Source organism: Anas acuta, chromosome 7 (assembly GCF_963932015.1).
Source record: "Anas acuta chromosome 7, bAnaAcu1.1, whole genome shotgun sequence".
In the NCBI taxonomy this organism is placed as follows: Eukaryota; Metazoa; Chordata; class Aves; order Anseriformes; family Anatidae; genus Anas; species Anas acuta.
Genome location: NC_088985.1, coordinates 31,728,606 through 31,756,142, shown reverse-complemented (window position 1 = coordinate 31,756,142; position 27,537 = coordinate 31,728,606). Strand labels below are relative to the sequence as shown.

Below are 27,537 nucleotides of genomic sequence, written 5' to 3'. Positions count from 1 at the left end.
ATGAAATTTGGTTTTCCTATTTTTAACTGTACTAGCCAGACATTAACCAACTAACTAGAATTTAATGACTAGCCTCCAGAAAACACAGCTTAACTTGTTCTTTTTCTCCTTTAAGGTGGTTTCACCTAGAGTCCAGACAAGGAAAAAGAACTAAAGACAGAGGTGAAATAAAGGTCAATATTCAGTTCATGAGGAATAATATGACAGCAAGTATGTTTGATTTGTCAATGAAGGACAAAACCAAATCCCCTTTTGCTAAACTAAAAGACAAAATGAAGGGTCGAAAAAATGATGGGACGTTTTCGGATACATCCTCTGCCATCATTCCAAGCACTCACATACCAGATGCAAACATAGAGATATGTAGTGGAGAAGTACAAATGAAATCAAAACCAAAAAAACCTTTCCTTTTGGGACCTCAGCGGCTATCTTCAGCTCATTCGATGTCAGATTTAACAGGATCACACGTCTCCTCAGAAAAACTAAAATCCAGCACAGTCGGCTACTCTCATCTCTTCAGGCGCCAGCTAGAATCTTTTGGTTCGGTTGATGAAGGCGGTAAGTAAAAGTCATGCTACTTAATCTTGACAATAATAATCACAAGTCACTGCTACTAGGACATTCAAAAGTCTATTTCTTTAGTTTATGAAGCTATTCCAAGGCTAAATAGTTAATAATATATATGTTTTTTCACTTCTGTTAGTTGGTGGTTACTTATAAATGCTGTTTCTGAGCATAAGGAATCATTTATAAGCCACAGTGTATGATAATTTATCATTTTTCATCTTATGTCCTCATTTAAGAGTATGTTGTAATGAAACATTGCGTTCAAGAAAGAACTCTAGGCAAAATAATGTCTTCTGAAAAATAAAAGTGTCTTTAAAAAGTTTAGAAACTATCACCAAAGTTTTAAACCTGATTTATACGAAGAACTGAAAGTATTTTGCATTGTGCAAAGTTATTATGCAATAGACTACTGCTGTTTTCTGGAATGCCACGCTAGCCACAGCTGTATTGTTTGTACAACGTAATTTTCACACAGAAAATAAAATTCTGTAGTATCTATTGCTTCCTTAAACGTTTCTGAACCACCAAGTCGAGGCCACAGCTGTTCATTTTTAAAAATACATTAATTATTCAAGCATGTTTTGAGCTAAGACTCAATTGGTAACCTAGAACTAAGTTAGAGTGCGTTCTCTGCATGTTGTAAGGTGTGCTGTACTATCTCATTGATAATGTACTAATAACAGATTGTTTGTAGGGAGTGTAAAGTCTCCACATAGAAGGACGTTAAGTGTCGATACTTCTAAAATGAACCAGCTTGACAGCACAGTTGATGAAGCTGCACTTGAAGCACAAAACGACCCATTTACCAATGTGAGTGCTTCGCTACCCCAGAAATTCGCTACACTGCCACGACAGAAGAATCCGTTTGAAGAAAGCCCAGCAGCATGGGATCAAAACATAAGTCTGTTTTCCAAACCTGTTGAAATAAAAAAAGAAATGAAAAAAGAGAAAAGAGAGAAAGTTAGTCTTTTTGAAAGAGTGACTGGAAAAAAAGACAGCAGGAGGTCAGATAAATTTAGCAATGGGGGATCAGAGAGTTCTACGGACTTGAAATCACCCAGTGCATTTGGGGAGACTCATCAGGAGAGTTTTGATTATGAGTCGACTAATCCGTTTATGACAAACTTCAAGCCTCCAAGCATGTTGCCATCTTCAAGGTAGGTTTCTACTGTACTTTGATCTGATATGTTGACTATGCTATATAATTGAAAATGCGAAGTGTTGAGAAACACAATCTTTGTGCTTTATATACATTTATATCATTGCTCATCTGCTCCTAAGTAAAAGTTAGCAACTTCTAATACAGTTTTATTTAATTTAGAAGATATATTTATATTGCTAATATGAACTCTGACTGTTCTAGGTTACTTGCGTTTGTGGAAAACCTTGCTCATGCTTCAAAATGACTCCTGAGAGTCTTTGGGTAGACCTGTGCGGTGTCAAGAGTTGGACTTGATGATCCTTAAGGGTCCCTTCCAACTCTGGATATTTTATGATTCTATGATTCTATGATTCTGCTTTCATTGAACATTCATCACTATTACAATGCTTTATGTCTAGGGAAAGGTTTAAGTCTAAGGGAAAAGTGAAACAGAATAAATACATGGTGAAGAAAATTTGAGTAATGATAACAAATGCTCTTCTTCTTACCACTTGGGAAAGAACTGGGTTTAGATTCTTTGTGAAACCTCAAGAGCTGAAGACCATTCTGTTTCTAAATGGGAGCATCTGCATGGGCACTATCATGCTTGAAATCATTTGGCTCACTGTAGCTTTCCTGAGTTCATGTGTATTCAAGGCCTTACACGAGACAGCAGTTTATATGCTAAGCAAAGTGAATTGAGTTACAGGGGGTGATAAGAAACTTTGATTTAAATAATCCGTTCTAATCTTTGTTTGCTTATCAACAGTTTACTTGTTTTCCTTAAATTAAAAAAAAGTGTATCCAAAATTTCATTTCCCTTCTGGCTTTTGTTTACCAATGAGAAAGATAGTCTTATATATACATATATGTATATGCATACATACATACACACTGCATATGCTGAGTCCAATATATACGTTTAAACAGTTAAATAATTAACTCATTCTTCATTAATTTGTTCTTTAAGATTATAGAACAAATCAGTCTTACTGTATCCCAACTCAATTTTATTCATAGGTTTGAATGTATGCACTCCTGTTTTAAACTTATAATCATTTTTCTCAATAAAACTAATCTTGGATGTGAATTAGATAAACTGAAATGGAACAACTGTAGAAAAGATTCAGTTGCTAGAAGCGCATATGGACTTCAGTGAGTTATTGCTTCCCACAAGACAAGTCAGTGCAACTGTCTTAAATAACAAGTTTACAGCCAGAGTATTAGAATATTATTTATTTAATAAAGATTAGAGTAAGGTTAGGATGTAGCTTGGTTTGTCAGAAGTTAAACTTTCATTTAAATAAGCTCCTTTAAGGAGGAGTAATTTAAATAACAATTAAAATTACATAGCATTTAATTTTTTTTAAAATGAAAATTTCTATTGAGGCAGATGCTAGATATAAGTAGTGAAATCTTCTGAAGTTCTTGAATGCAACAGATCTTGATAAATATAAATCATAAACGGTAATCATGATGGACTGTTTTTCTTTGTAATTAAAAAGCTCATCACAGTGCCCCTTCAGAAGGACTCTAGTCATTTATTCCCCCTTTTTGTATGAGACTCTTTTACTAGTTCTTGACTTTTATGTAAACATATCTATTTGTCTTATCAAAAGTTTATTTTGTTATTTTCAAAAAGCCACAAATAGTAAACATTCTGACCTTATGGATAAGACAGCTACTATGGAATAATATCTATCATGCAATAATTTGTTAGAAGCTCTCTGTGTTTGCATGCACCACTATTATGGTCTATGAGAATCTTTTACAATAAGTTCACTTTCTTTCATATGTATCTTGTACAATGATTTTCTTTTGAAGTAGAAACTAATATAAAATGTGCATATTTAATAAGTTTACAGTTTAAGTTTACCTTTTATCTGGGGAGGATTTGCTGAATAGAATCCATTTTTAATTTTTAGAATTAGTAATACTGTGAAGAAAGAACTGTATAAATCTGTGGGCACGAAGTAATTGAGGTTGAGTAACAAACTCGGTATGCAGAAAGCATACACAGTCAACGTAGATTTTGAGTTGTTTTTTTGTTTACTCGGTATGCTATTAATCTCTTTTGGATGGATAGCATCTTTGCAAGTAAGACAGGCAGGTATCTGTTTAGTAAGCTATGTCCAAAATCAGTGTTCTGGTGTGGATGAGGAGTTTGCTTTGCAGTTGGATCTCCCATTTATCCCCACCTAGCTATGCCTTGCTTTGAATGATGGAGTGTTCATGGATTCCTGCCTGATGAAACTCACGGGAAGATGTGCATTACAGCCATGGGTCCAGGATGGAGCTGGTGCAAACAGGAAGAAAAGAAAACAAAGGAACACAGAACCAAGCCACACAATCACAAAATGCCTTCCCCCACCCCAAAAAAAAAAAAAAAACAGAAACCACCAAGTGAACCAACCAACCTCGGCCTGGAACCTGCATAAATTAAAAACCTTTGCCAATATATTTATACCTTAAGTCAGCTAAGGGGCCACAAGAAGGTTTTTTCTTTCTCCTCTGTCATGTAGTTAACAAGATCTCAGGGGGGTTGTACAACCTCATGAGTGTAATCCAGTCTTTAGGATCTGTCACTATATGTTTACCTTACACTGAAGAGGGTCTCAGTCTGGGGATACCTCTATACATCTGTGCCTCTTTATACTCTTACCTTCTCTTTTGTTTTCATTTAGATTCAGTGATTCATCTCTCCCTGATCCTTTAGTCTTTTTTCACATTCTTGCCTCCCTTGATAGCTGTGATCTATAACATAATCTACATGTTAGCATTACTTGTCTCTTTGTAATCATAAACATTTCATCAGTCATCACTTTTATAAAAGATAATGTGTTTACCTTCTTAATCATCGTCGTTAGAGGCTCCTATTGCCACTTGTTCGTTTTAGGTTTAATTGCTATTTTATTTTTAGCATTATCAGTTTGCTTTCCTGCTTTAAGAGCAACTGACATTTGGTTTTGCCTTGCCTATTAACCTCTAATGAGCAAGGTGACAAATTTTAGGTTAGAATCCAGTGGATCTACAAGAGACTTCCCATGGCACTTGGGGACATGTATCTGTGTTTAAATGTTCAGGTTGCTGTATTACTGACAGTGCCGAAGTTCTAGATTTGCCATCACAGCTTTGGGCAGAAAAGCATAACCTAGAAATTGACTGCTACAGTTACACATCATGCTGATGTGGTGGTTGCTAAAGTTGTGGGTGGCTCATGAAATATTTGAAGGATATTTTGATATTATCTGCTCTCTCTTATCATTCTCTTTAGTTCTTCCAGCTTGCATTAGTGTATAACAAAGAAGACTATAAGTCTCACATTGTTACTCCTGAAGTCAGTGAATTGTCCTATGATGTGAAAGTGTGCAGAACCTGGCTTCCAGTTTGTTGTTTGAATGTCTTCTTCAACAGACATAACAGAAAAAATATTTGTCCTGCTTAGATACGAAATGTAAAACACATACTTTGGAACGAGTAGGGGAAAATTATTTAACTTCTGATGTTATCAGGTTTGGTAATCGTGTACCTAGAGCAAAAAGCTGAAATAGTGTCCTCAGTGCATGGCTAGCAGAACGGGCTGTGTGTCTGCTCTGATAACTTCCCCAGGTCAGAATTTTATATCTCAAGGCAAAGACCACTTTGTCTGTAACAGAAATTATGATTGTTATGACCCAAATATTACCAATTCCCAAATATGACCCAAACATTACTATATTATCAAGTGTCATATCCACACTTCACAGTGTATATGGTTAATGTTCCTTGGCCAGTGATTTTAATTGATTTAAAAAAATGGTTTCAGTTCATGATAATATACTCCGTATTGCTTTTCTTAAGATGTTTGGAATATCTTCAAACTCTTTTCCATGTAAAAGGGAGCATGAGATGATTTTGGTTTCATGCAGAAGTAAACAGGCTTAGAGAGTCGGTGCACTCGCTCTATTCCTTCATTGTTTCAGGTCTGAAAAAGGGTGACGGATACTCCATGGGCCTAATCCTAGGTCTTTAAAGTTAATGGGGTCAGGCCTCAAGTCCATCCTAATTAATTTGGTTTGGTAGCCTTGACTAGACAACAATGATCTGTGGAACAGCAGCTTGTAACAGCAGTGCTGGCTAGGGGCTGGGAGAGTTGCTGAGCAGTGCCTTCCCCAACCAGTTATTTAGTGTTAACTGGCTGCATTCATACTCTGTCATTAATTCCTGTTATTTACTAATTAAAAGAGTGAATATAAATACATTTTCCATGTGTGTCTTAGCTGCTGATACAGAAAATGTAGACCTGGCTGGTTCAACAACAGTTGCAGGATATATATATATATATTTTTTACCTAAAAGCAAAAAGTGTACCAGGATTATTTAAAGTTATGATTTATTGTTATTACTATTATTTATTGTTATTTCAAGAAGGACTAAGAAGTATTTTGAAAAAGCAAAATAAAACCTTTTTTTTTTTCTTTTTTTCTTTTTTTTTTTTTTTTTTGTAAAACACGAGTTGTCAGGAAATCACAAAATAAGGACCCCTACTTTCTATTAATCTGAGCTCTGGCAAAGGCTTTTCTTGTGGTTTTTGAGAAAATGACTTAGTCTTCTTTCTGCATTCTCTATTAAGTGGGGCTTTGTTACCTCTTCCAAATGCTGCATGGATCCATTAGTATTTGTTAGGGTTGGTAGTGTCACATTTATTTTTTGTTGTCTGGTGTAAGTGGAATGTAGATATTTATGAGCTGTTTTCCTGACAATTTCAAAATGCTGCAGTCTCCTAGTGAAAGCAGAAATGCCTTTTGTAAATATTACAAAATTCATTAGTTCCAAACCACTTATATAGCCGATGAAGCATGCAACATGTTCTACTATTTTTTGTTAGCATTTACCAGTAATAGATTTGTCTTCGTATTTCTTCATCCACTGCTTTGAAGGGTTCACCTATTATAATCTTTAAATGCATTCATTCTTAACAATTACTTCTGTTGTTGTGGCTCTCAAGAGGTTAATTTGCAGTCAGTAGCCACGTGGATTTTGTATTGAACACAGTTAAAGAAATTGACAGTAATCCCTGAAAACAAAGATTTTTTATTGTGCGGTGACCAAACCTTATGCATCATTTCTCTGAAATTGTTTGTGTTTAGGAAAATACACTACAGTAGGCTAATAAAATGATGTGAAAATTTCTCAATTTACACCACTTGACAAGTGCTAAGAGAAAAGCATCTTTAATTTTAATGTGTTATTAGGACCTTTTTAGAGAGATTGTACAAGTTATTAACAAGGTCCTCTGAGACAGGAGACGGGTAATTAACAAGACCTACAGAAAGAGAGTTTAGGTAATTAACAAGATCTTAGGCAATGGACACAGGGAAACAAATAGTCCAATATTTAAAGCTGACAGGTTGTTACTAGTCTGATCAAATTCCACATCTCAGAAACTGGGTTGATAGCTGTGAGCCTTCTAAGAAACATTGTATGTAGTGCGTGTATGTATATTTATACATAAAATATATGTTTGTGTGTAATATATGTATAGGGTTCTCTAAGTCTGGAACACAGTATAAGTGTATGTATGTATACATACATGTATACACATATAGAGGTGCATTAACTACAAACAATTTATAAAATAACACTTCCATAACCTAAATGTCGTTAAACTTCGACAAAATAAGATGAAGCTTATGCCGCATACTTCTTATACTTTATCTGAAGTTCAAGCAGTAAATGTGCTATATTCTAAAAACTGGGAGATGGCAAGATGGAAAGGTGGAGAAGAAGCTTAACATACATCTTACATAGCAGAAGGTATGAATAACACTCATATAAACATCAGCTATTGGTGAGTTGGAGCCTAAGGAACAGCTGATGTTAAATTTTAGGAAATGTATGTGTGGTTGTTAGGAAATATTATGTGTGGTTGTTAACTAATTAGAGAGGCTATTGCAAAATCATGCGTTACTCTGACTTTCTAGGTCAGCTTATTGAGCCGGGTTAGTAGAGCAGGTGCCTGGCACCAGTCAACTGCACTTGTCAAGTAAAATATGTTAGCTCCAACCACAGTGAAGATAAGTTATTAGTGCAATAACTTGAACATCAAAGATATATGACTGCTGAATGGTTTCAGCCTTGCCCACTTATGTGTGATGGGCATGGTTACTGGACGCAGCTCCATGGAAATGGAACCCTAGAAACTGCCCGATCAGAGCAAATGGTTGTAATGTCTGTGTAGGCCCTTACAAAGCAGGTCACCCTTTTCCAGTGCACAATACATCTCACTTTTTTTTTTTTTTTTTTTTTTTTTTTTTTTTTTTTTTTCCTGTGCCCTGTTTAGAAACTTTGATCTCTAATGAGTTTATAGCAGTGCTTGCGAGAGCAAGGCCTGTTCAGACATTTTAGCATGCACTTCTCACTTAGTCAAAAAATGAAATTGGGTAAACTACACTATTTTCAGAATTTTGTTTCATCTGCTGGTGTTAGCATGTCATGTTTTAAGAACAGCATGCAACTGCATTGCTCTTCTTGATAGGAAAGTGTTCTTTTTTTTCAGTTCTCTACTGAAGTTTGACTATGCGTATTTCTAGTCGTGTGATCATTGCTAGGTAGAATTTTGATTTTTATGGCAGTGCATTAATTATTTTCTAGACTGTTAATATTTGTTAATTCAGGATGGCAAAGCTGTCAGTAGCACATCCTTCAGTCAACAAAACAAATACATTACAGGTATATGGGAGGTAAAAAGAATCTACGAAACCAGGAGAAGTCATGCAGGGAGTCTTGGTCCGTCCTGCTAAGACGGTTAGTATCTGATTTAGAAAGATCACACCATGTGATGAGAGAATAATGAAATCTTTCCTAAAGCTGCCACAAATCAATGATCACATTATTTGTGACATTACTAGGATGGGTTGGAGCAATTGATTCCTGGAGAGAGACTACCAACTATTTCTGCAATTAGAAATATTAGTACTTAGTATTACTCTGCTATAGACTCTTTACCAGCAATGACTTCTTATTAGTTGTCTGGGTTAGAAACACTGTTTTAAGAGTTCTTCCCGCAGAATGACAATTATAATTTTTTAAGCTTTCATTAACTGTTGGTGCACATTAGGCTATGTGAAATCTTTTTTGAAAGGCTTTGATGCATATCACCTGTCCCAAGGGGGAATGCGCTGCCTGTTCTGTTTGCTTTTAAGTAATATTGAACACTTATATCCAGTTTCTTTATTAATAAAAGAATTTAAAAATCATTCTCAAATTTTCGGTGCAAAGTTTTACTTCAGGGTTATTGGTGTTTTTTTTTGGTTGACTACAGATCCATGTAAGTAGGGTCTCCTAGTAGAGGTGCTGGCACAACCTTTATTACCAAGGGTCTTTAATGGTCTCTTGTGGACAAAAATTCATGAGTTTTTTAGCCATAGCACAGCTGCCTAATAAAAGCAGAAATGTTTAAACGCTTAGAAATACTAACTTTTTTATATAAAACTGTTGTTTGTTTCCAAAACTTGCATTAATATTTGGTTGAGTACACTGCTTAAGATCAATTTGGGTTTAGATACCTTGTAAGACCTGACTAATGAGTGAATTTACATGAGTAATGTGTCCAGCTCTGGGCAAATACAAGGTCCATTATTGAAAGATACCAACATTTTTGGAAGGAGAAGGCTACCCATCAGGTAGAGCTCACAAGTACAGCTCTGCATGCTTCCAGATCTCTCCATCTGTCTCCAGCAGCATCTGATGCCTCAAAACCAGCCACAGCCTGTTGTGGATCCCAATTCATGTCTGTTTTCCTAATGAAGTTGTTTATACATATGCATAAATTAGAGATCCGCCTTAACATTTTATATCTGCTTCTCAGATTTCTTACAGACACATGAATGACTACATCATGTGGTTGTGCTCTTGTATCTTTTACTTATTTAAATCATCAAAAACACCACCAGCAAAACACTTTCAAAAATATGTCATTTCAGGCAAAACAATGCAATTTTCAAAGTGCTTAGGCTGTGTTATTTAAGGATTGTCATATCCTGAGTTGCTGTTAGTCCTTACAAACAGTTTATTTAGTGCAGTCAGCAAGGAAAGTCAAACACTGTAGGATGTGCTTCACTTCTGCCAACAGGTTCTTTACCGTAGCTAGCCATACTATTTATTAATTTAGTATAACTCTCCCTTAATTTAGTATAACTCTCCTGTATGTAGCAATTATTTTTTGTTAAATTATTCAAGTTTTGTAACTGAAAGCTTCTGGTCTTCTATTTAGTTGCACTGTAGTGTTTTTACTGTGCTACATTTTATTTATATATATATATATGTATTATATATAAAGAGAGATACAAGAGAAAAGGTTGCTGCCTTGAAGTGCATTTTGTTGAGGACCTTTATCAAGGACTGCACTCTGAGCCTGTATATCCTTTATCTTCATGGAGCCTTCTGCTATCAGAAGGGCTCCACAAAGTGCAGCAGTCTGCTCATGAACAGGTCATTTCCAAAGAAGTCTGTGTAAAGAATATGTAGATTGGGAACAAATGGTTTGCAATAGAAATGCATCTTGCATTCAAAGTTTGAGATTTTTGGTCCAGTTAACTCTTGGCATGAGTCTTCTTAGCAATATTAAGAAAATGGAGCGATAGGAACAAAAAATGATGTTCTTTGTGTGTCCTCCTGGGGTTACACAAACTCCAGAAGGCTTCAGAGCATGGCTCGACAGCAGGACAATTTATATAGCAAAGTGTCTTAAGTGATGTTCCCCAGAATCTGATTGGGAACGAAATAGCAATATGCTTGCTTAACTGCCAGACGTGACAGTCATTCCTTTTCAGAGTCTAAAGTGATGTCTGCATTGCCAGACACAGCAGGCTAATCCTATTCTATGGAAAACTCAGTTTCTGAATTTCATTAACTGTATCTGATTTTATTCATTTCTTTTGTTTTTCTAGTACATTGGTAATAACTTAAACTGTATCTTAGTATTTTAAGTTGCTGGTATGTGTGTTGTGATAATCCAAAGAATAATAAGCAACAGGCCAAAGACTAAGTAAGTAAGAAGAAGAATAATTTTTAGACTAACAGAATATGACCATGGTAGTTTTGCTAATTACCTTTACAGAGATGTTCTGAATTAAAGAAAACTGAAAGCTCACACTGAACACATTGATACAATGGATATTTTACAAGATATGAAATACTTTCATATATAATATGAAATACTTTATATAATATGAAATATACTTCATATCTAATATGAAATACTTTGAATATTGAATATTAATGTAAGTATCCTCATTTTAATTTCTAATAGTATACAAAACAGTGATCATATAAATAATATGGATAACATATCCATATAACTAATATGGATAATATAAGTAAAAAGCTTTTGCTCCTTGGAAAAATATGATTTCCATACAGCATAATTTAGGAGTCTGATTCCCATTCATTATGTTGTCAGAGTAAATGGTTCAGGCACTAAAATGGTTAAATCAGTTGTAGGAAAAAAAAAATAAGCATGGTTTTAATTTCTAGATACTTAGAAGCTAAATATTTAAGCAGCCACTAGTCCTAATGTTTGAATTTTTAACTACCATTAAACTTCAGAAGACAAAATTTAAAACTCCAATTATAAACCTGAGCTTGTGATAAATCTTCAACTCGAGGTACATTTAATCTTAACAATAGAGAACCCAGACAGTGCTATACTAGCACAGGGAAGGCTCAGCAATGGGTGGCCCCTCTTCTTGCAGTGCTTCACCTTGATTGTGCTGGAGGAGTGCCTCCTTCACACCGTTCCTGGAATGTTTCCACTGAAGTCCCTACCTAAACTGCAAATAATCAGCCAGGAATGCAACTATGAAACTGCCTCATAAAGGGGAGGTGTTAGGAAAGAAGCTTGAGAGTTTCATGTGATTCTAACAAAATGCATTTAAGGAAAATAGCAAGAAAGTAGAAATAATATGCTTGTTATGATTATGATCCAAAACGTAGAATCAGACTTATGTATGTCTGTCACCATTATCATTTTATACCATATTTATTTCTCATCGTTTTTCTCCCCCCAGCAACATGGCAATAGGAAAGGATTCTCATCTCACATACCTAAACTGAAATCTAAGCTAATAAAACAGAAATTCTAGCAAGCTTTACTGTGCAGTAAACATATAAAGACAAAGTTGTAGTAAAATAATGGGTATGACTTAATGCAGTGAAAATATCTGACATAAAGTAATTCTTAAGGCAAATAATTGAATTCCCAGATGAGTGAAATGGGGGCATAATGAATTTCTTTGCTAGATTGAATGAGACTATTGTACCGCTGGTGGCTAGAGGGGATGTGGAAGCTGGGTGGCGTGCTTGGTCAGTCCCCTTCTTGATCTTACTGCAGCTGATCTTGAACCTGTGCGTTCTTCCTCAGACCTGCCAATGTAATTTGACTTCGTTTACTAGTTCCCAAATTTCTTAAAGGTGATCAGACAGTGAAAGTTTATTAGCTGTAAGAGAAGATTTATGGACCTCCTGATACCAATCACTGTGGGACCTGACCTACAGTGGTGGAGAGGGAGGCTTCTCAGCCTGTCTGGATGAGCAGAAGAGGAGAAGATGACTCCATTCCTTGAGATGATGAAGGAAACAGGAGCAAGGAGCAGTCAGGCCAGTTTGTATAGGTTAGAAGGTACATGCAATAAGCAGGCATCAGAATCAGATGTAACACCTGGGAGGTACACACAGTCCTAATGACGATGCATGAGCCAGAGAAACCCAGCCTGACTTCAGTTCTCAGGCGAGTTGGTGAAAAATCCATTTATTAGAAAAGAAACATCTTTTTACTTATAAACTGAGCATGTTTAGCCTGGACATAATTGAGACAGTAATTATAGTCATAATGTCATTTTTTAACAATCACTTTTTACAGTGAACTGCATTCTAAAAACAAAAAAGATTTTTTTTTTCCCAAGCTTTTTGCTCCCAGTCTTTTCCATAGCAAAAGTTCCCTGCAAATTTATCAAGCCCTGGGGGAAAAAAAAAAAAGAGAGTCAGGACTATAGCTTGCCTATGTGCTGAGATGGTAATGCAGTAAAAATGACACGATTTCATATTATTGCTTACATCAATACTTTTGGAATGCTCTTACGGACTTGAGAAAAGAGTTGCTTGAAGGATGCTTATGATCATTGTGCAATTCATGGGCTGTAGTCCTAGAGGTGTGTGTTCTGTAATCTGTTATGAGCTATCAAGCAATCAAGTAAGATGATAACTGAAGGGGTGTGTGTTATTGTGATGAAATTTAAATGCAAAAATAAATGCTCTCGTTAATTTCAGTGCACAATATCTGCAACTCCCCCAGCTGTATGCATTCATAATTTTACAGTATGCTCTTTCAAGGTATTAAAAGGTTCTTGGACAGTGAATTATGGGTGCAGCTGGGAGAGTCTGCAACTGCTCACGTTCACCTCGGGCTGGAAGAGCTGCCAGGAAACCCAGAGAGGCTCGGCGAGGCCATGGAGCTCCCAAGTCAGTTAGTTAGACAATCTGACTTGAAAATGTTAGACGCAATCTCGGCACCTGTTTCTTCCTGCTTCACTGAGAAGCAGTATATTTCCACATATCTCTCTAAAATATGAGTATTCATGGGATTTGGGTTTTATTGGTGAATATTGCATTTAATAGTTTTTCATTTTTTTGCAGGGGTATTCAAATTACTTCACGTGAAATAGGCGGATGTACTCTTTTGTAATTGCAATGTCCACAATGTTAGAGAAACAAGATATGTTTTTAGTTGGAAAAAAAATAGCCCATATTGGCAGTGATTTATATTTCTAATTTTCTAATGTAACTTTTCCTAGTCAGAACTGCCCCTTTTCTTTTAAGCTGCTGCTATGAAAGAGAGTCCCAGAAGTTATTTCGCAGAAACCATAAAGTCATTCAGTGCAGTGAAAGATCTTGCTGTTTTAACCTTTCAGAAAGTCGCTCAGTTGAGCAGTCAGGCCGCATTATTCTATATCTTGTCTAACATGAGGAAACAGTCCCAAAAGAAAGATAGCCCAAATTAACGCCACACTTCGTTAAATAGAGACATTCTTGGTTTTCACCAAGCTAATTCGATCCAGTTCAGTTAACTCATTTTTTTTGTGCTTGGATCACAAAAGGCAGCCATGAATGAAGCAAGTTCATCATGGGTTTGACACATCAGCGTGCAACTAAAAGGCAGGCCGTGAGGGAGGGTTCCTGCCTTTCGCTGCTTAGACAATACCCGATGAAAGCGGCCCCTCATTCAAAACCGTTCTCCAGCAAACTCCAGCAGAATGCTTCAGATCACTGTTACAAACAGGTACAATGGGAATTAGCCAGAACTTGATTCTTCAGACACCTTTTTATTTCTGGTTGTGACTGGTCTTGTAATCCAATCTTCATCTAATATCCTCAGTCTGGCAGATGGTTCACTGGGCTTCTCTATGAGCAAAAGACTACTTTTGAAACAAAAAAGTACACAAAATGATGTTTTATTAAGTATTATGTCTCTTCCACTTTTACACCATGAAATACATGGCTTTCAAATGCAGAGAACAAAGAGTGATGGACACAAAATTCCTTCCTTTAAGCTACATATAAAATTATTAAAAAAGGTGTACAATTACTTGCGTAACTTTTGGACTTACTCTTTCAACCAGAGACTAGGATTGCAGTATTTTATTACTAATTTATTTGTATTCATGTACCAGCTTGTTGACTGTAGAACTAATCAGTAGTATTAGGCCGTTGAGGTTCTCTAGTGTAAAAAAATATGAAAGAAATGAACTTGTTACTTCTGAAGTCTATGAAAGCTTATGTAGCATTCGTAGTAGCTTGTTACCAGTTCAATGCAGCCAACTCCAGAGATCTGTTTTCTAGAAGCTGTCAACAGATGTTACCCTTGACAGCCAATAGGTACAACCTGACTAAATGGTAGGCTTTGTGATGTGAAGTAATGATACCTACTATGATGCTATGAAGTAAATATTATCAGTGAGTCATATCCAAATTCTGACTTGTGTCCAAATTCTGCGCACGGTTTCTCTAAGATTTAGTTTCTCTTGAAACTTGCTATAGCAAGCACTGAGTTTTGAAGACATTTACAAATAATTACATCAACCCATGAGAACAGTGGACTGATTCTTGGGTCTGACACTTTGACAATGGCTGCTTCTATCAGTATCTACTGCCCTTTTGCAGTTGAGGAAGAAAAGCATCTCAACCATACAATACAGTGAAATAGCTTTGCCTTCTGGATGTGTGAGATAATCTCTAAGTTTACAAAATAATAGCTTTTTAACTCAAATTTATATGTAAAATAAATATTATTAATACAAGATAGCTTTTCATCTCTAACTTAACCTGGTGACCTGAGTGGAATTTCTGAAGGGCCTTTCTCCTCTGGCAGCTGCAGTGAAAACTGGAAATACACATTAGTTTTTTTTTTTTAGTTTTTTTTTTTTTTAAACAACCTTGTCCCAGGGACCTATTTCCAGAATATTTCATTTAAAATATCTTTTTTTTTTTTTTTTTTTTTTTCAAATATCTTTTTTTTTTTTCTTTGATTATTTCAAGGTAAGTCTTGAAATAATCAAAGAGCTAGTGAAGCCCAATCTGTAATATCTTAGCATTGCTCTAATTTTATGACCAGAAGGAAAGAAAAAATTGTGAATGAAGAATATACAAAATTTTCCATTAACTTTGAATACTGTACTAATTGTAATACGTTTCACAAATCAGGTAACTAAATCATCATAAATACTTTGTACACCTAATACACCTGGTTTACTAGCAGTGTCTAGTAGAAGTTTTGTTCAGATAAATGGACCTTTAATAGTTGTTTGTTTGTTTTCCCCACAGTTTTAATACGAATCCTTCTGGTATTGAGGACCTCAGGAAAACAATGGTGAGTTATGAAGTGTCATGGAAAACCATCAGTAAATACCGACTAATTGGTGCCCAACACAATATGAGCTGTTATTCTTATTGAACCTCTTATAAGGAAATGCTTATGTTTTGTTTGTTTGTTTTATCCTTGCCTTTGATTGCTATTTCCAGAAAATCTAGTTGGAAAATTAGAGGCCTAAAATAAACTTGGAAATGTGCAAAATATTTGGATAACTTCTGGTGTTATGATGTAGAGAAGAAAGGGATAATTAGATTTTTACACACACAGTAAGAAAAAAAAACAAACAAACATTGGGGTATTTCGGAGAGCTCTAGAGAAGTGTAGTCAGGTGAGTAACCCTGTATTAGGCAGCAAGGCATTAGCTGGCCTAGCAGGTGTTTCCTATCACTAAAGTGAGACCTGAGGACCATTTGTAGGTGGCCAATCCAAATGGAAGTAATGAACTGATATGTGGCAAGATTAATAGCACAAGTAATAAATGAACAGCCTCACAGAAAACACTAAAAATAGATGTACTAGAAGTTATTATTCCGAATACTCTAAAGGTATCTAAAAATGTGTACTAAGAAAGAAAAGACGAAACAAAATCCATGGATTTACTGTACAGTGTCTTTGTTTGCAAGAAAATGTGGTCTTACTAGAATTTATTCTGTGAATAGATCAAATCTTTAAACGTGGGTTTGTTTTCAATCTTTAAAATATATAGAAAACAAATTTCACAAGGAAGTATGACTTTGTACTGTTTGTTTTTTGCTGCTTTATGGAAATGACTTGTAATAATATTTGATGTTATTATAAACACCCAAGTTTTTATAATGTAAGTAACGGGTGGGAGATGTCAGAGTATATGAATGCTGCCTTTGATCAGATAGTAAACTGAATGCTACCAGGCGGTTACTTAATCTCTGACAAAACACAACATCAAAAAAATTGATTTAACTTTGCAGCTATTGTCTGTAACGTAACCATAATTACAGTTTCTGTGTGCTTGCAAATGTACTACTGCAAATCATGTAATTTATTGCTGGTAAAAGCATCTTTATAATTCTTTTAAGAAATAATATGTGAATTGTTTTATTTAAAGGATTTAAAGGTGATAAAAGAAATCCTTGATAATTTTTCTTGTGGAATAGCAGCTATCCTAAATGTCAGTTGCAGGATTATAAGGTGGTGCTCATCTAATACAAAATACAAATTAGGAGAGAAGAAGCTATATCTCAACCATAGTTTTGAATGAAACCATTTGATTATTTTTTTAAAATGTTCAAGATTGCTTTCTAAGGTGTTTGAAGTAATTTATTATTAGGTTCTGCAATAATAGCCCTCACCAAGTTATTATATTTCTTCCTTGTGCATCACATTTAGTAATTATGTTTGTATGTCTTCTACTCTGGTGCCAACACCTGTCTCTGAAAGGAGTGCTTGAATGGGAGCAGTAGCCAGTTGAAAGGGCAGTGTGAGCTCTTTAAGGCCTAATTAAGAACTGAAAGGAAGATGAAGTAAGTAGGACAAAAGATGTGAAAGTAGCTTAGATGATATTCCCAGAGCAGAATTCCTCATTAGAACAATAAAGAGATGATCAGAGATTGCCAGGCCTTCGTTTTATCTGACTCCACTTCCTCCGGCTCCTCTGGATGTCCGTTTGTTCCCCAGTAGGAATTTGTAGCTGAGGCAATCCTTCTTTGCATAGCCTGTTATTTAAAATCTTTTTAAAAAATACTTTATTAGAAGACTGATGTTTTGAATTAAATTTCTAGTAGCTGTTTTTGTAAGGATATAGTTCTTCCTGATATGTGTTGCATAATTGTTCAAAATGGACATTTAAAATCTTCCTAATTTTAACAATATTTATTTCTAAGTAGTAAAAGCATTTTAGAATTTTCTTGTATATTTAACGTGATAAGTTACTCACTCAAAAGATCTGTGTAGAGCATGTGTATGGCAACACATCTTTAAAGCATATGTATTACACACAGTTTTCCAGTAAACTTTATATAATAATTAAAAACATAATTGCATCTTCATTCCAGTTCCTTTGCCAAATCAGAAAATGAAGCAAACCCTATATTTTAGACATCGAAGTGAATTTTTCATTTTATATTTTTTTTAATAATTCTGTAAAAATAAGATTTAGCTTCCTTCTTGTGGAAGAAGACGTGTTAAAAATCTAACAGCCACAAAGTGAAGTTATTTTCTCTTCTATACTTGCTGGAAATCAGTTACTAATATATAAATTTCATCAAGGTAGACATTTTTATAACGTGGGAATTATTGATCCTGTAAAATGCTGCAACTTGATAACATAAGTTTAAGATACTAAATACAAGTACATAAACGTGACATTAAATATCTCAAATGTAGTGAGAAATCTTTAAAAGCACATAATTTCAGGAGCTGCTATTAGAATATAATTGATGGAGAGAGGCTGATTGATCTGTCGTACTTCAACCTATTTGCAGTACACCATCACTTCTAATTAGGTTTATTTGGAAACTTTGACCACCTGCATGTTTTAATGATTTGACATATGCCAATGTGTAAATATGGAGCTGTATGGGAAGAAAAGGAATGAAGCAGAACACTTGTGTCTGAACACTTGATTATGTGCTGTGCTACCTAGCTGTGCATGCTTTATCATTTTTAATGAGGAGTTTCTACTGTAAACAAAAGCTGTCTTGTGTTCTTCTGCTGCCCTGGTAGTTCAGGATTTGAGAGGTTAGATGATTGTACTTTGAGGTTCCCTATCTTTGATTTTTTTCAGTTCCTGAATCAGAGAAAACTTAACCGTTTTTCACATCTTGTGGTGCTAATACCTTTATGAACTGACTCTCAGAATCTTTTCCTTTTATACATTCCCAAATGTCTCCTAATCTGGTTCCTTAAGGTTGCAGCTATTTCTTCTTGACACAGAATAAGACACTCAAGTGTGTAGTGTTTTGGACCATGTCTTGCCCTTTGTTACAGGGACTAATTTGTCCATCTCTGCTAATGCCTGTATTTATTGAGTCAGCAGACGTCATTATTGAAACACCTCTGTTTCCTTTGCTGTTTAATTCTGTGCCTCTTCTGCTTTGAAGGAAGCAAGCCAGATCTTTTAGTAGTACACAGTTCTGCCTTAAGTGCTCTGGTGCAAATGAGATGCAGCCTTTTAACTTCACCTGAAATTTAAAATTGGAAGTTGTAATGTATGATTCAGAGGCCAAGGTCTGGCAAGCCACTGATGACTAAAAATAGAATATGAAAGACAGATGAGGGCTGATGTAATTTAAAGCTAAGTAAATGTTTTGCTATAATATTCTCAAAAGGCAAGAACTCAAGAACGTTATGCTTGGGCTTGAATTCTCAGGGCTCTTTCTTTTTTTCTTTTATTATTAATGTTACCATGTAGTCGGTTTCCAGAATGGTCCTGCTAACCTTTCTTGGGGTTACAGCTCAGATGTTGACAAGCCATGGATATGTCTTTCTGAGAACAACATTTTTTGCTGACGTGATTGTGGAGGGAAACTGTTCAAACTGGGCAATGTCTCCAACTGTTTGCTTCAGTGTGGTTATTGGAGGGAAAAGCTCTAGAGCAAATTGAGTTATGTTGTAGAAGAAAAATGGCTTCTGTTAAGACATGTATGTGGGAAATACATGAAAACTCAAAAGCGTGTTCAGATCAATGAACTGTTTAATAAAATCTGTTTTCGTTTTGTTTTGTTTTCTTGTTTTTGTTTTTAATTTTTCTGTAGGATGTAAATCCTTTTGATGCCACTGCAGGATACCGTAACCTTACCTATGAAGAGGTTTTGCAGGAGCTGGTAAAACATAAAGAGCAACTTAAGAAGAAGGACACCCATATTCGTGAACTGGAGGATTACATTGATAATCTTCTTGTACGAGTAATGGAAGAAACACCTAGCATTCTCAGAGTGCCATATGAACCTTCTCGAAAAGCTGGCAAATTTTCCAAAAGCTAAGATAGTGACCCTTGATGGTACTTTCTGCTGAATACATTAGGGGAAGGAAATAACACTTCAGCATTTTGATTTCTTTTCATTACTTTTGTCCTAAGAAATTTCAGGAATTGGGAGACAGAACTATGGCATGTTTTTGTTTGTTTTATTTTATTGGTGTTTGTTTGTTCGTTTGTTTTTTACTCCAAACACTAGCAGGGACTGCCAAAAGTAATGTTTTGTTGGATTAGCTACATACTTTTTTTTTTTTTTTCTTGAAAATACCTTTAGGTACACCATACGTACAGTAGAGTAAATAATGCACATGAAATATGTCCATGCAGTTTTATCTGATGGCTTAGTGTTCACTGTGTGGCAGTTTCAGCTGGGATAGCCTGTGCTGTTTTGAATGTTTTCTCGACTGATTATTGGTATTATGCAAATATATCAATTCTGATATTACAGCATGCCATCAAAACCACTGTTTTCAAGCCAGTGTAGTATGCTTTACTAAATCTAAATGTGACTTGTTGCAATGGAATGCAGTTCGTTCTACACATGCTAGAAGAAAGCAGTGATGCACAATCTTTGCAGAGTAAATGCTGTACTGTATACAATGTGCTTTTTGTATGACAATGTAAAAAATATCATGCCATTTCACTAATGGCACATGCTGGAATCAGTTATTTTACACTTAAATGCTGAATTTTGTGTATAATGATTGAACTTTGGTAGTGAGCTCATGACAGGATTATTTTGAGGATCTTTTTGTATGAAGTTATTGCATGCCTTTTTATATGTTAAAGTACTTTGACCAGTGTTAATAGAGTCAGAAATAGGATGGAGAAAAGTATGGAATAAGATAAGAATACTTTGTTCAGTTAGTCTACTACAGTAAAAATATAGGAGAAATGAACAGACTGACTTAAATAGACATGATAATTCTGCAAGTATATAACCGACTCAATTTAAGGTTGAGTTTTACATGATATACATGTATGTCTCTTCAGGTTTTTAAACTTAAGACAACAAAGTATATGCCTTTAGAATTAGGCTGTGTTGCTGAAACACGTCTAGAGTACTTAAAAAGGGTTATCATTTGGAAAAAAAATTAAAAAAAAAGATCTGTATTCCTTGTAAGTGCTTTTAAAAGTCAGTTTTCATTGAGGCAGATGAAAGAAGAATGTAATGAAAGTCTTCCTGATCATTTAATAATTGTTTGTAAGATGACATATGAAAGGGATATGTTATTCAATAAATTGGCAAAATATCGTGATGAACTTACAATGGGAAAATACAGTAGGAGAATAATCCTCACAATATGAACAATATTAGATCTTAATTTTAATTTCCTTCATAAGCATCTTAGTCTGTTGCTGTGAAACAGTAAGAAGGTATTAAAAAAATTTTAGGACAATTTAGATTTGGATTTGGAAGGAATGACTGTCTTTTCCTCCTCTTTCTACACCTGACCTGTTTTCTTATATCATCAAGTAATATCTGTTTCTTTTTCAGATATAAAAGATCTATATTTTCATTTTTAAATCTGCAAAGATTAGTAATATCTTGATTAACTGTCATCTGGACAAGCTGAAAAAGTTCTGCTTTCTTAATGCTTTTGACAATGTTAGTTTTCTATGACAGCACAGAATTATTCTTCTTAGACAAAAAAATTCTGTGGTACAATTGTTCCCAGATTTTATTTTCTTTCTTCTTTTTTTTTTTCTTTTCATCTTTGTTCTTTTCATTTTCTTCCATTTTTAGGAACTGCCTCCCATTCCCCAGCACTAACATTAATGCAGTTTGAGTATTCTCAGCCCTATGTTGGGATACAGTAGGGTAGGTAATTTTGCTTGCATGGAGCCTCAGCAATTCCAGTCAAGCCCTACCAGTTGTAGTGCATTTAGACATTTGGAACAAAGAAAGAGGCCAACTTCATCAAGTAATTTCTCTTTTGACGACTGAAGGATTTATCAAGTTCTGTACCTCGTAAACCATATGAATGTTCTTTTGACCCACTCAAGGTCTAAATGGCTGTAGATTTGTTGTAATATATTTGAAGTGCCAAAGGTTATGTACTAAGTTATGGTACGTTTACTGTTGGAAGTTAGATTTTGCACTCAATTAGATTTTAATTTCCTAATTACACCAAGATGTATTGCAGTTACTCAGTATTTCCATAAAAGTTCTTGAACATTTTTGAATATTTGGCTGAGGCAAGTGGTTTTCTCATATTGTAAATGGGGAATTGTTGTGCAGTTGTTTTGAATTCAACAGACATATTAAAACTAACTGGTACGCTATGAGATGATCTGTACTATCCGTGATGATTAAACCATACACATTGATGGGGTTTAACAAGTAAACTAACCAGAGACTATGCTCCAATGACTTTTCACTTGGAAGCCAACTTATAATTATTAAAATGAAACTCTACTATATTTAGCACCTCTGAAATCACTTCTTTTAGAATGTAAATGTAGAATATCAAACTGCATAATTGACTAAAAGCACATCATTTGACATATTTGCATACCAAGAATGATAAGCAGATTAAAGGTAGCGAAAAGATCAATTTTTGTGCATTAGTGAAGAAATTTAGTGAAGCTTTGAATGTGCTATCAGGTCTTTATCTGATCTATAAGTGAATAAAAGCACCTTTTGTTAGTCAAGAAAGAGAGGAGAACGAGAAATGCAATTTAGGAAAAGGTAAAGATACCAAAAGAGACAGAATGGGACATTTACAACTCTGAAAATATTTTATGGAGTCTTTATGACTAAAGATATAAGCTACTTTGGAGCAATTCTGGAAGGATTGCACACATATAATTTTCTGTTTAGAAAGCAATTTTAATATTTTTCTATGTTTTGAGATTATTTTTGAAAAGCATCTTCACCCCACCTGTGTTTGATGAACAATGCAGCTTTCAAATGAAAATACTTCATACTGAGTAATGTATATGTCGAAGAAAAAAAAATGTTTCTCCTGTAGGATAAAATTGTAAATTTTCTTGCTGATCATTTAAAAGTTGTAATAACTTGCCACTTACAATTAGTTTTTCTTGCCCTTCACACTTGGAGGGATGAAAATTTTGGATATCTCTACATTATTTTGATCTGTCAGAACTTAGTATAAAAGTTCATCCATGCACACAATGGACTTGGAAATTCTCCTTCAAAACAGCTCTGCACATAGCAATGTACTTTACTTACTTTAAAGAACAAATAAAAAGGCCATATTTTAATTTTGCAAGTAACAAAACTTTTTGCTCTTCAAGAGCAGAAATATTTTCTTTAATATTTATGTACGTTACCTCTTGCTGCTGTATTTTATGTTTAGCTTGGTTTTCCACCTACTAATGAATGTAGCATTCTCCTTAGATTATACATAACTACATTTATTGCTGTTGGCTGTGTATCAAGAACTATTTGTAATTTTCCAGCTGTGAAAATGTTGCCTTGCATTTAGAAAGGTTTCATGATGTGGGGACCTAATGAAACTCATACTCCTTAGGTACTAGTGTGCAGTTCTTTCCGTACAGGATGCCCTTTCTTAGAAGCATCTTAAAACAAACAGAACTGTTGTCTTAATATGTTTACTGCTGCACTGGAGGTTTATTTACACTTCCAGCTTTAAAGAAAAATTATTGTATCAAGTATGTAAAGTAAGCTCCTGCTTTTTTGCTGTTTACGTATCCATTACTGTTGTAGATACGATAGAGGCGTTAGCTGTATGATTTTCAAATGGCGATATTTAAAGCATGTTGACTAACTTCCTCTCTTTGAAGTCCGTGGTGAAGGATTATAGTGCTGCTGTATTCATGATGCTAGATTTAAGGGTCTGTCAGCACTTTGAGAATGAAACCCTATTTTCAGGGATTTATAACTTCTAAATCTAGATACAGGCACTGGAAGTATTTGATATGCAATAGGTAGCACTTTAATCTGTTTATGAAGGATTTTGAGATTTGTTTCTGTTGGAAAAAGTCATGGTCTTTTAAAGCATAGTGGGCATTTGCTTTATCTTTCACAATTTATACATCGAAGAAGCCACTGTATATTACAAGCGATAGAGCCATTCCTATTCATCTTAGAAGCTTCCAGATGTCTTGTATTATTACAATGTGCTATAAAAAGCTGAAGATCCAGGTTATACAGGAAGTTTGTAAAAGATATGAGCATTACTTATAACTTGAAGGTTGATTCTTGTCTTGTGCAATCAATGGTACTTTGTCTAAATTTAATAATGGTACAGAATCACAACTATATGCACATGTGAGAACTATAAACTTAGAATGCATGAAAAGCTTTATTTTTGTTTCATTATTGCAACTTCAGCTCCTTTAATTTGATTAAAATGTTATCTTAATATTTTAATTTCTGTCCATTAAAAAAAAAAAAAAAAATTGCATGTCTAACACTAATAAAGCACCACGATGCACTACCATGGTATTCCTTGAATTGTGATATTAATCTGTGTTATGCAAAGCATGTAACTTCTAAGCCCCACTTAAATACATGTTTATAAGGCCCAAGGTTTTAAGACTCAGAAGTCGTAGAGAGGACTAGTTCCTTAAGGATGGTTCTACATGAGTGGTAAATGCAGGACAGTTGTTGTAGGAGGTCTCTTCAGTAGTGTCCAAACCTTACAATCGGGGGGGAAAAAGGGGCATGTTATTAATGTGCTAAAATAAATGTCGTTTTTACACGGCAGCGGCAGTTCTTTGAAATGCACCACTCCTCTGATTGTCTTGTTGTGTTAACACTGCTAGATCTTTGGCGCTGCAGTTCTTAGTTGCATTCAGCATGAGGACAAACTGCAGATTTTGTTATTCTGCTTGACAAAATACAACCCACCAGAATGGCAGAAAACTGGTATCTTCTTGCCCCACAGGTACTTTTTCAATGATCACTTCAGCACACTGTTCTCAGCAAAAGATGCTTCTGCGTGTCTTCTTTCCTTCTTTCTAGAGGCAGCAAGACAGCAAAGTCTGTCCCTGCACATTTGTAGTTTCCTTGGCTTCTAAGGAGGTACAGAGGGTAGTCCTGAGCTCAGAGAAGAATAATTTTATGGGTAGTTCACCCAGTCACATGAGGAGGCTTGAAATTCATTTGGATGTGCTTCCTTTCCTTGCAGTTAACTGGCTGCATGACCAGGTCCTACACTGAACCACTTTGGGGACTTAATAAAGGTTTTTCAAGGATACTTTAAAAATAGTTTAGCAGTTAAAAATCTATTGAAATACTTAGATGTAAACTAGAAGGACTATTATGGACAATTTGTCTCTCTTCAATTACATATATCCTAAAGTTATTTGAGTCAGTTCTTTATAGAACCATACAGGGTAAAAATCAGGATTTCATTTTCATATTTAAGTTGTTTAATCTGTTGTTAAGGGGGTGTTGTGCAAACTTTGGCTGCAGCTCACTTGTGAAATGTTGTCCTTTTGTATAACATTGAACATGTTAGTAAAGTTACAAGGAATTATGAAAATCAGATCTCTCATTCCCCCATTCCACGTTAATAAATGAAATGTTCACTTAATTTGTACTAGTGCCATTTTCTGAGGGAGGGGTGAGACTAGCTGTTAAAGGAAGCTGTTACTCTCTGGTCTGTTCTACATATGAATAATGTGATGGAAGGCTACCACGCTCAGTACATTCCAGTTTGAAAACCATATGCCATTTTAAGGTATTGTGCAATGCTTATTTAAGTATCAATACATCCCATCCTGGAGGACAATGGCAGTTACATGGAGATTTTTGTAGTGTATCTACAATGTGTTTTTTTTACAACATATAGCAATGCAGATCAGCTGTTAGTAAATGAATGGTTGTTTATGACAGACAAGTACCCTCCAAGGCTGAATGCTGACAAGTTTAAAAGTGAGCAACTTAATAAGCTTTTAGGTACCTGCAATATTTAAATGAAGTCCAGTATTCAAAAGGGAAAGAGCTTCCTGGGATCATCCTTTGCTTTAGCCTTAAAAGGATCTGCTGTGTGATAAAGAGGGACCAAGGAGAGACACATTGGGTAGATTTCACTGTTGGAGAGGGAAAGCGAAACAAAATGAACACCACCAACAAAAAGCTCAAGTTAGTAGCACAGGATTGCAATTTTAAGGAATCTGTTTGCCCAGCATGTGCCAGATTCTTTTTTTAACAGAAGAAGGTAACAGAGCATCCTTCACAAGCAAGATCTGGCACCTCTGCTTTCTTAGTCTCTTTGCCATTGTAGTATTAACTTTAAACTGGCCACTTCCATAAGAAAGTTAGAAAGTGTCCGATGAAATTTGGGGTCTGCAGCACACGGCTGGCCAGATTGCCTCTACTGGTACTTGAAGTGGGTGTCTGGCTTCTCGTGGAGTCTGACAAGTGCAGTGCCAAAAAGTGTCATAGCACCTCTTTCTCTAAATGATTAATTTGGGGCCTTCTTAGGTGATGAATGTCTCCTTCTCCGATAACTTGCTGCTTACATTACAAATTCCTTGAAAATTGACTCCCTGGGACATCTTTACAGAAAACACCAAGAGTCTCCATTTAAATTTAATGAATTTATTTTGCAATTCGCTAAGGACTTGTACAATGCATTAAAATCTGCCTCTTGGAGGCCAGAGCTTTGTCCAAATAACAGCAGCTTAATGCATCCTTTAAAAACAGCTGCTGACTCTCAAGCCATAAGTATTTCTATTTCCTAGTAATAAGTTTTTGTCATTAAAGTAGCTTATTTCATTAACTTACAATTCATAGCTTAAACATGCTTATATTTTGCTAATTTTAGATTACTTAGTACTTATTTTTAAGGAACACAATCACAAAACGCAAAATGTCACTTAAAAAAAAAAAAAGACTTGTGCATAGAATTTCATTTCAATAAGCATTCTTCAATGCACTATTTTAAGGGAATTTTTACATGCTCTTCTAAATTAAATCATCACAGTTGTATAACAAAAAGCAATTCAAAGTGTTTATGCTGTTTATAGTTTCAATTCCTTTATAGATATCAGCTCCCATATTTTAGGATTCGAAAGCTACCACAGTTAGATATTTAACTTGTAAAATAACATTGTGAGATCACAAATTATTACTTTCCAAAATTTACATAGCCAAAGTATCTGATATACTCTTTTGTGTACTGTAGAAGTTAAAAATGAGCTCTGGGAGAATTGAGATTTTCCTAAGTTAATTAAATAAATAAATTAAATTATACAAACCTTTGGGATAAACTGCAGTGCAACTACTTTTGGGTATATAGCCCAAAGCACTCCTTTATCAAAGAGGCTAGCATCAAATTTGCTTTCCTTTGTTTATAAAACAGAGGACGAGAATAGGAGTCACATTACAACAGGTGCTAGGTACTGCTATTATGGAAAAAAATATATTGACACAATGAGAGATGTGGTCTTGACTTTTGTGTGCGCATGAAATATGTGAGTGCCAGGCTTATGTATTTCCAGAATCAGACATTTCTTATATTTTCCTATTTAAAGACTTGTATAAATAATGTGGCCTTTAACAATGCGAAATAGTTATTGTTGGCTACAATACATGTATTAATGCATGTATTAATCAAGTTCACTTGATTAATGTTACTGCAGTTTGAGACCTTCTTGTAATTGGCCTCATCATAATCCACACACAGAATACAGAGAAGTAGCATGAATTTTAAGTTGAGAGACTAAATGAAAGGAGCAGCCAACAGCAGTGGGGAGAAATAAAATAATCCTAATTAAAAGCAAAAGAATTATGTGATCTGAATTAAGATTCAGTTGGTGGGTACTGAAAACTGTTTTTTCTGGCAAGCAATTACAAGTGTCCAGTATAACAGCTTGGAAGAAAAAAAAATAATTAAAAAAAAAAAAAAACTTCATGTTTGATAGTATACATTTTTCTAGCTCTTTATAAACCAAATATTATGTTAAAGACTTATGCTTAACCTTTGTTACATTGGGCATAATTTCAGAGAGTTGAAGCATCCTTTTTTTGCT

General features: G+C 35.0%; 1 protein-coding gene across 1 annotated transcript in view; it reads left to right on the top strand.

Annotated features, from left to right (window-relative positions):
• RAB11FIP2 (RAB11 family interacting protein 2) overlaps window positions 1-24,001 on the top strand; it is a 36,215-nt gene extending 12,214 nt beyond the window's left edge. Inside the window, exons 2-5 of the mRNA XM_068688949.1 lie at window positions 116-558; window positions 1,262-1,724; window positions 15,566-15,611; window positions 19,346-24,001. Of these exons, the coding sequence (XP_068545050.1) occupies window positions 116-558; window positions 1,262-1,724; window positions 15,566-15,611; window positions 19,346-19,573 (1,180 nt within the window). The 3' untranslated portion in view covers window positions 19,574-24,001. The remainder of the gene's footprint in view (window positions 1-115; window positions 559-1,261; window positions 1,725-15,565; window positions 15,612-19,345) is intronic.
• Window positions 24,002-27,537: the final 3,536 nt, after the last annotated feature.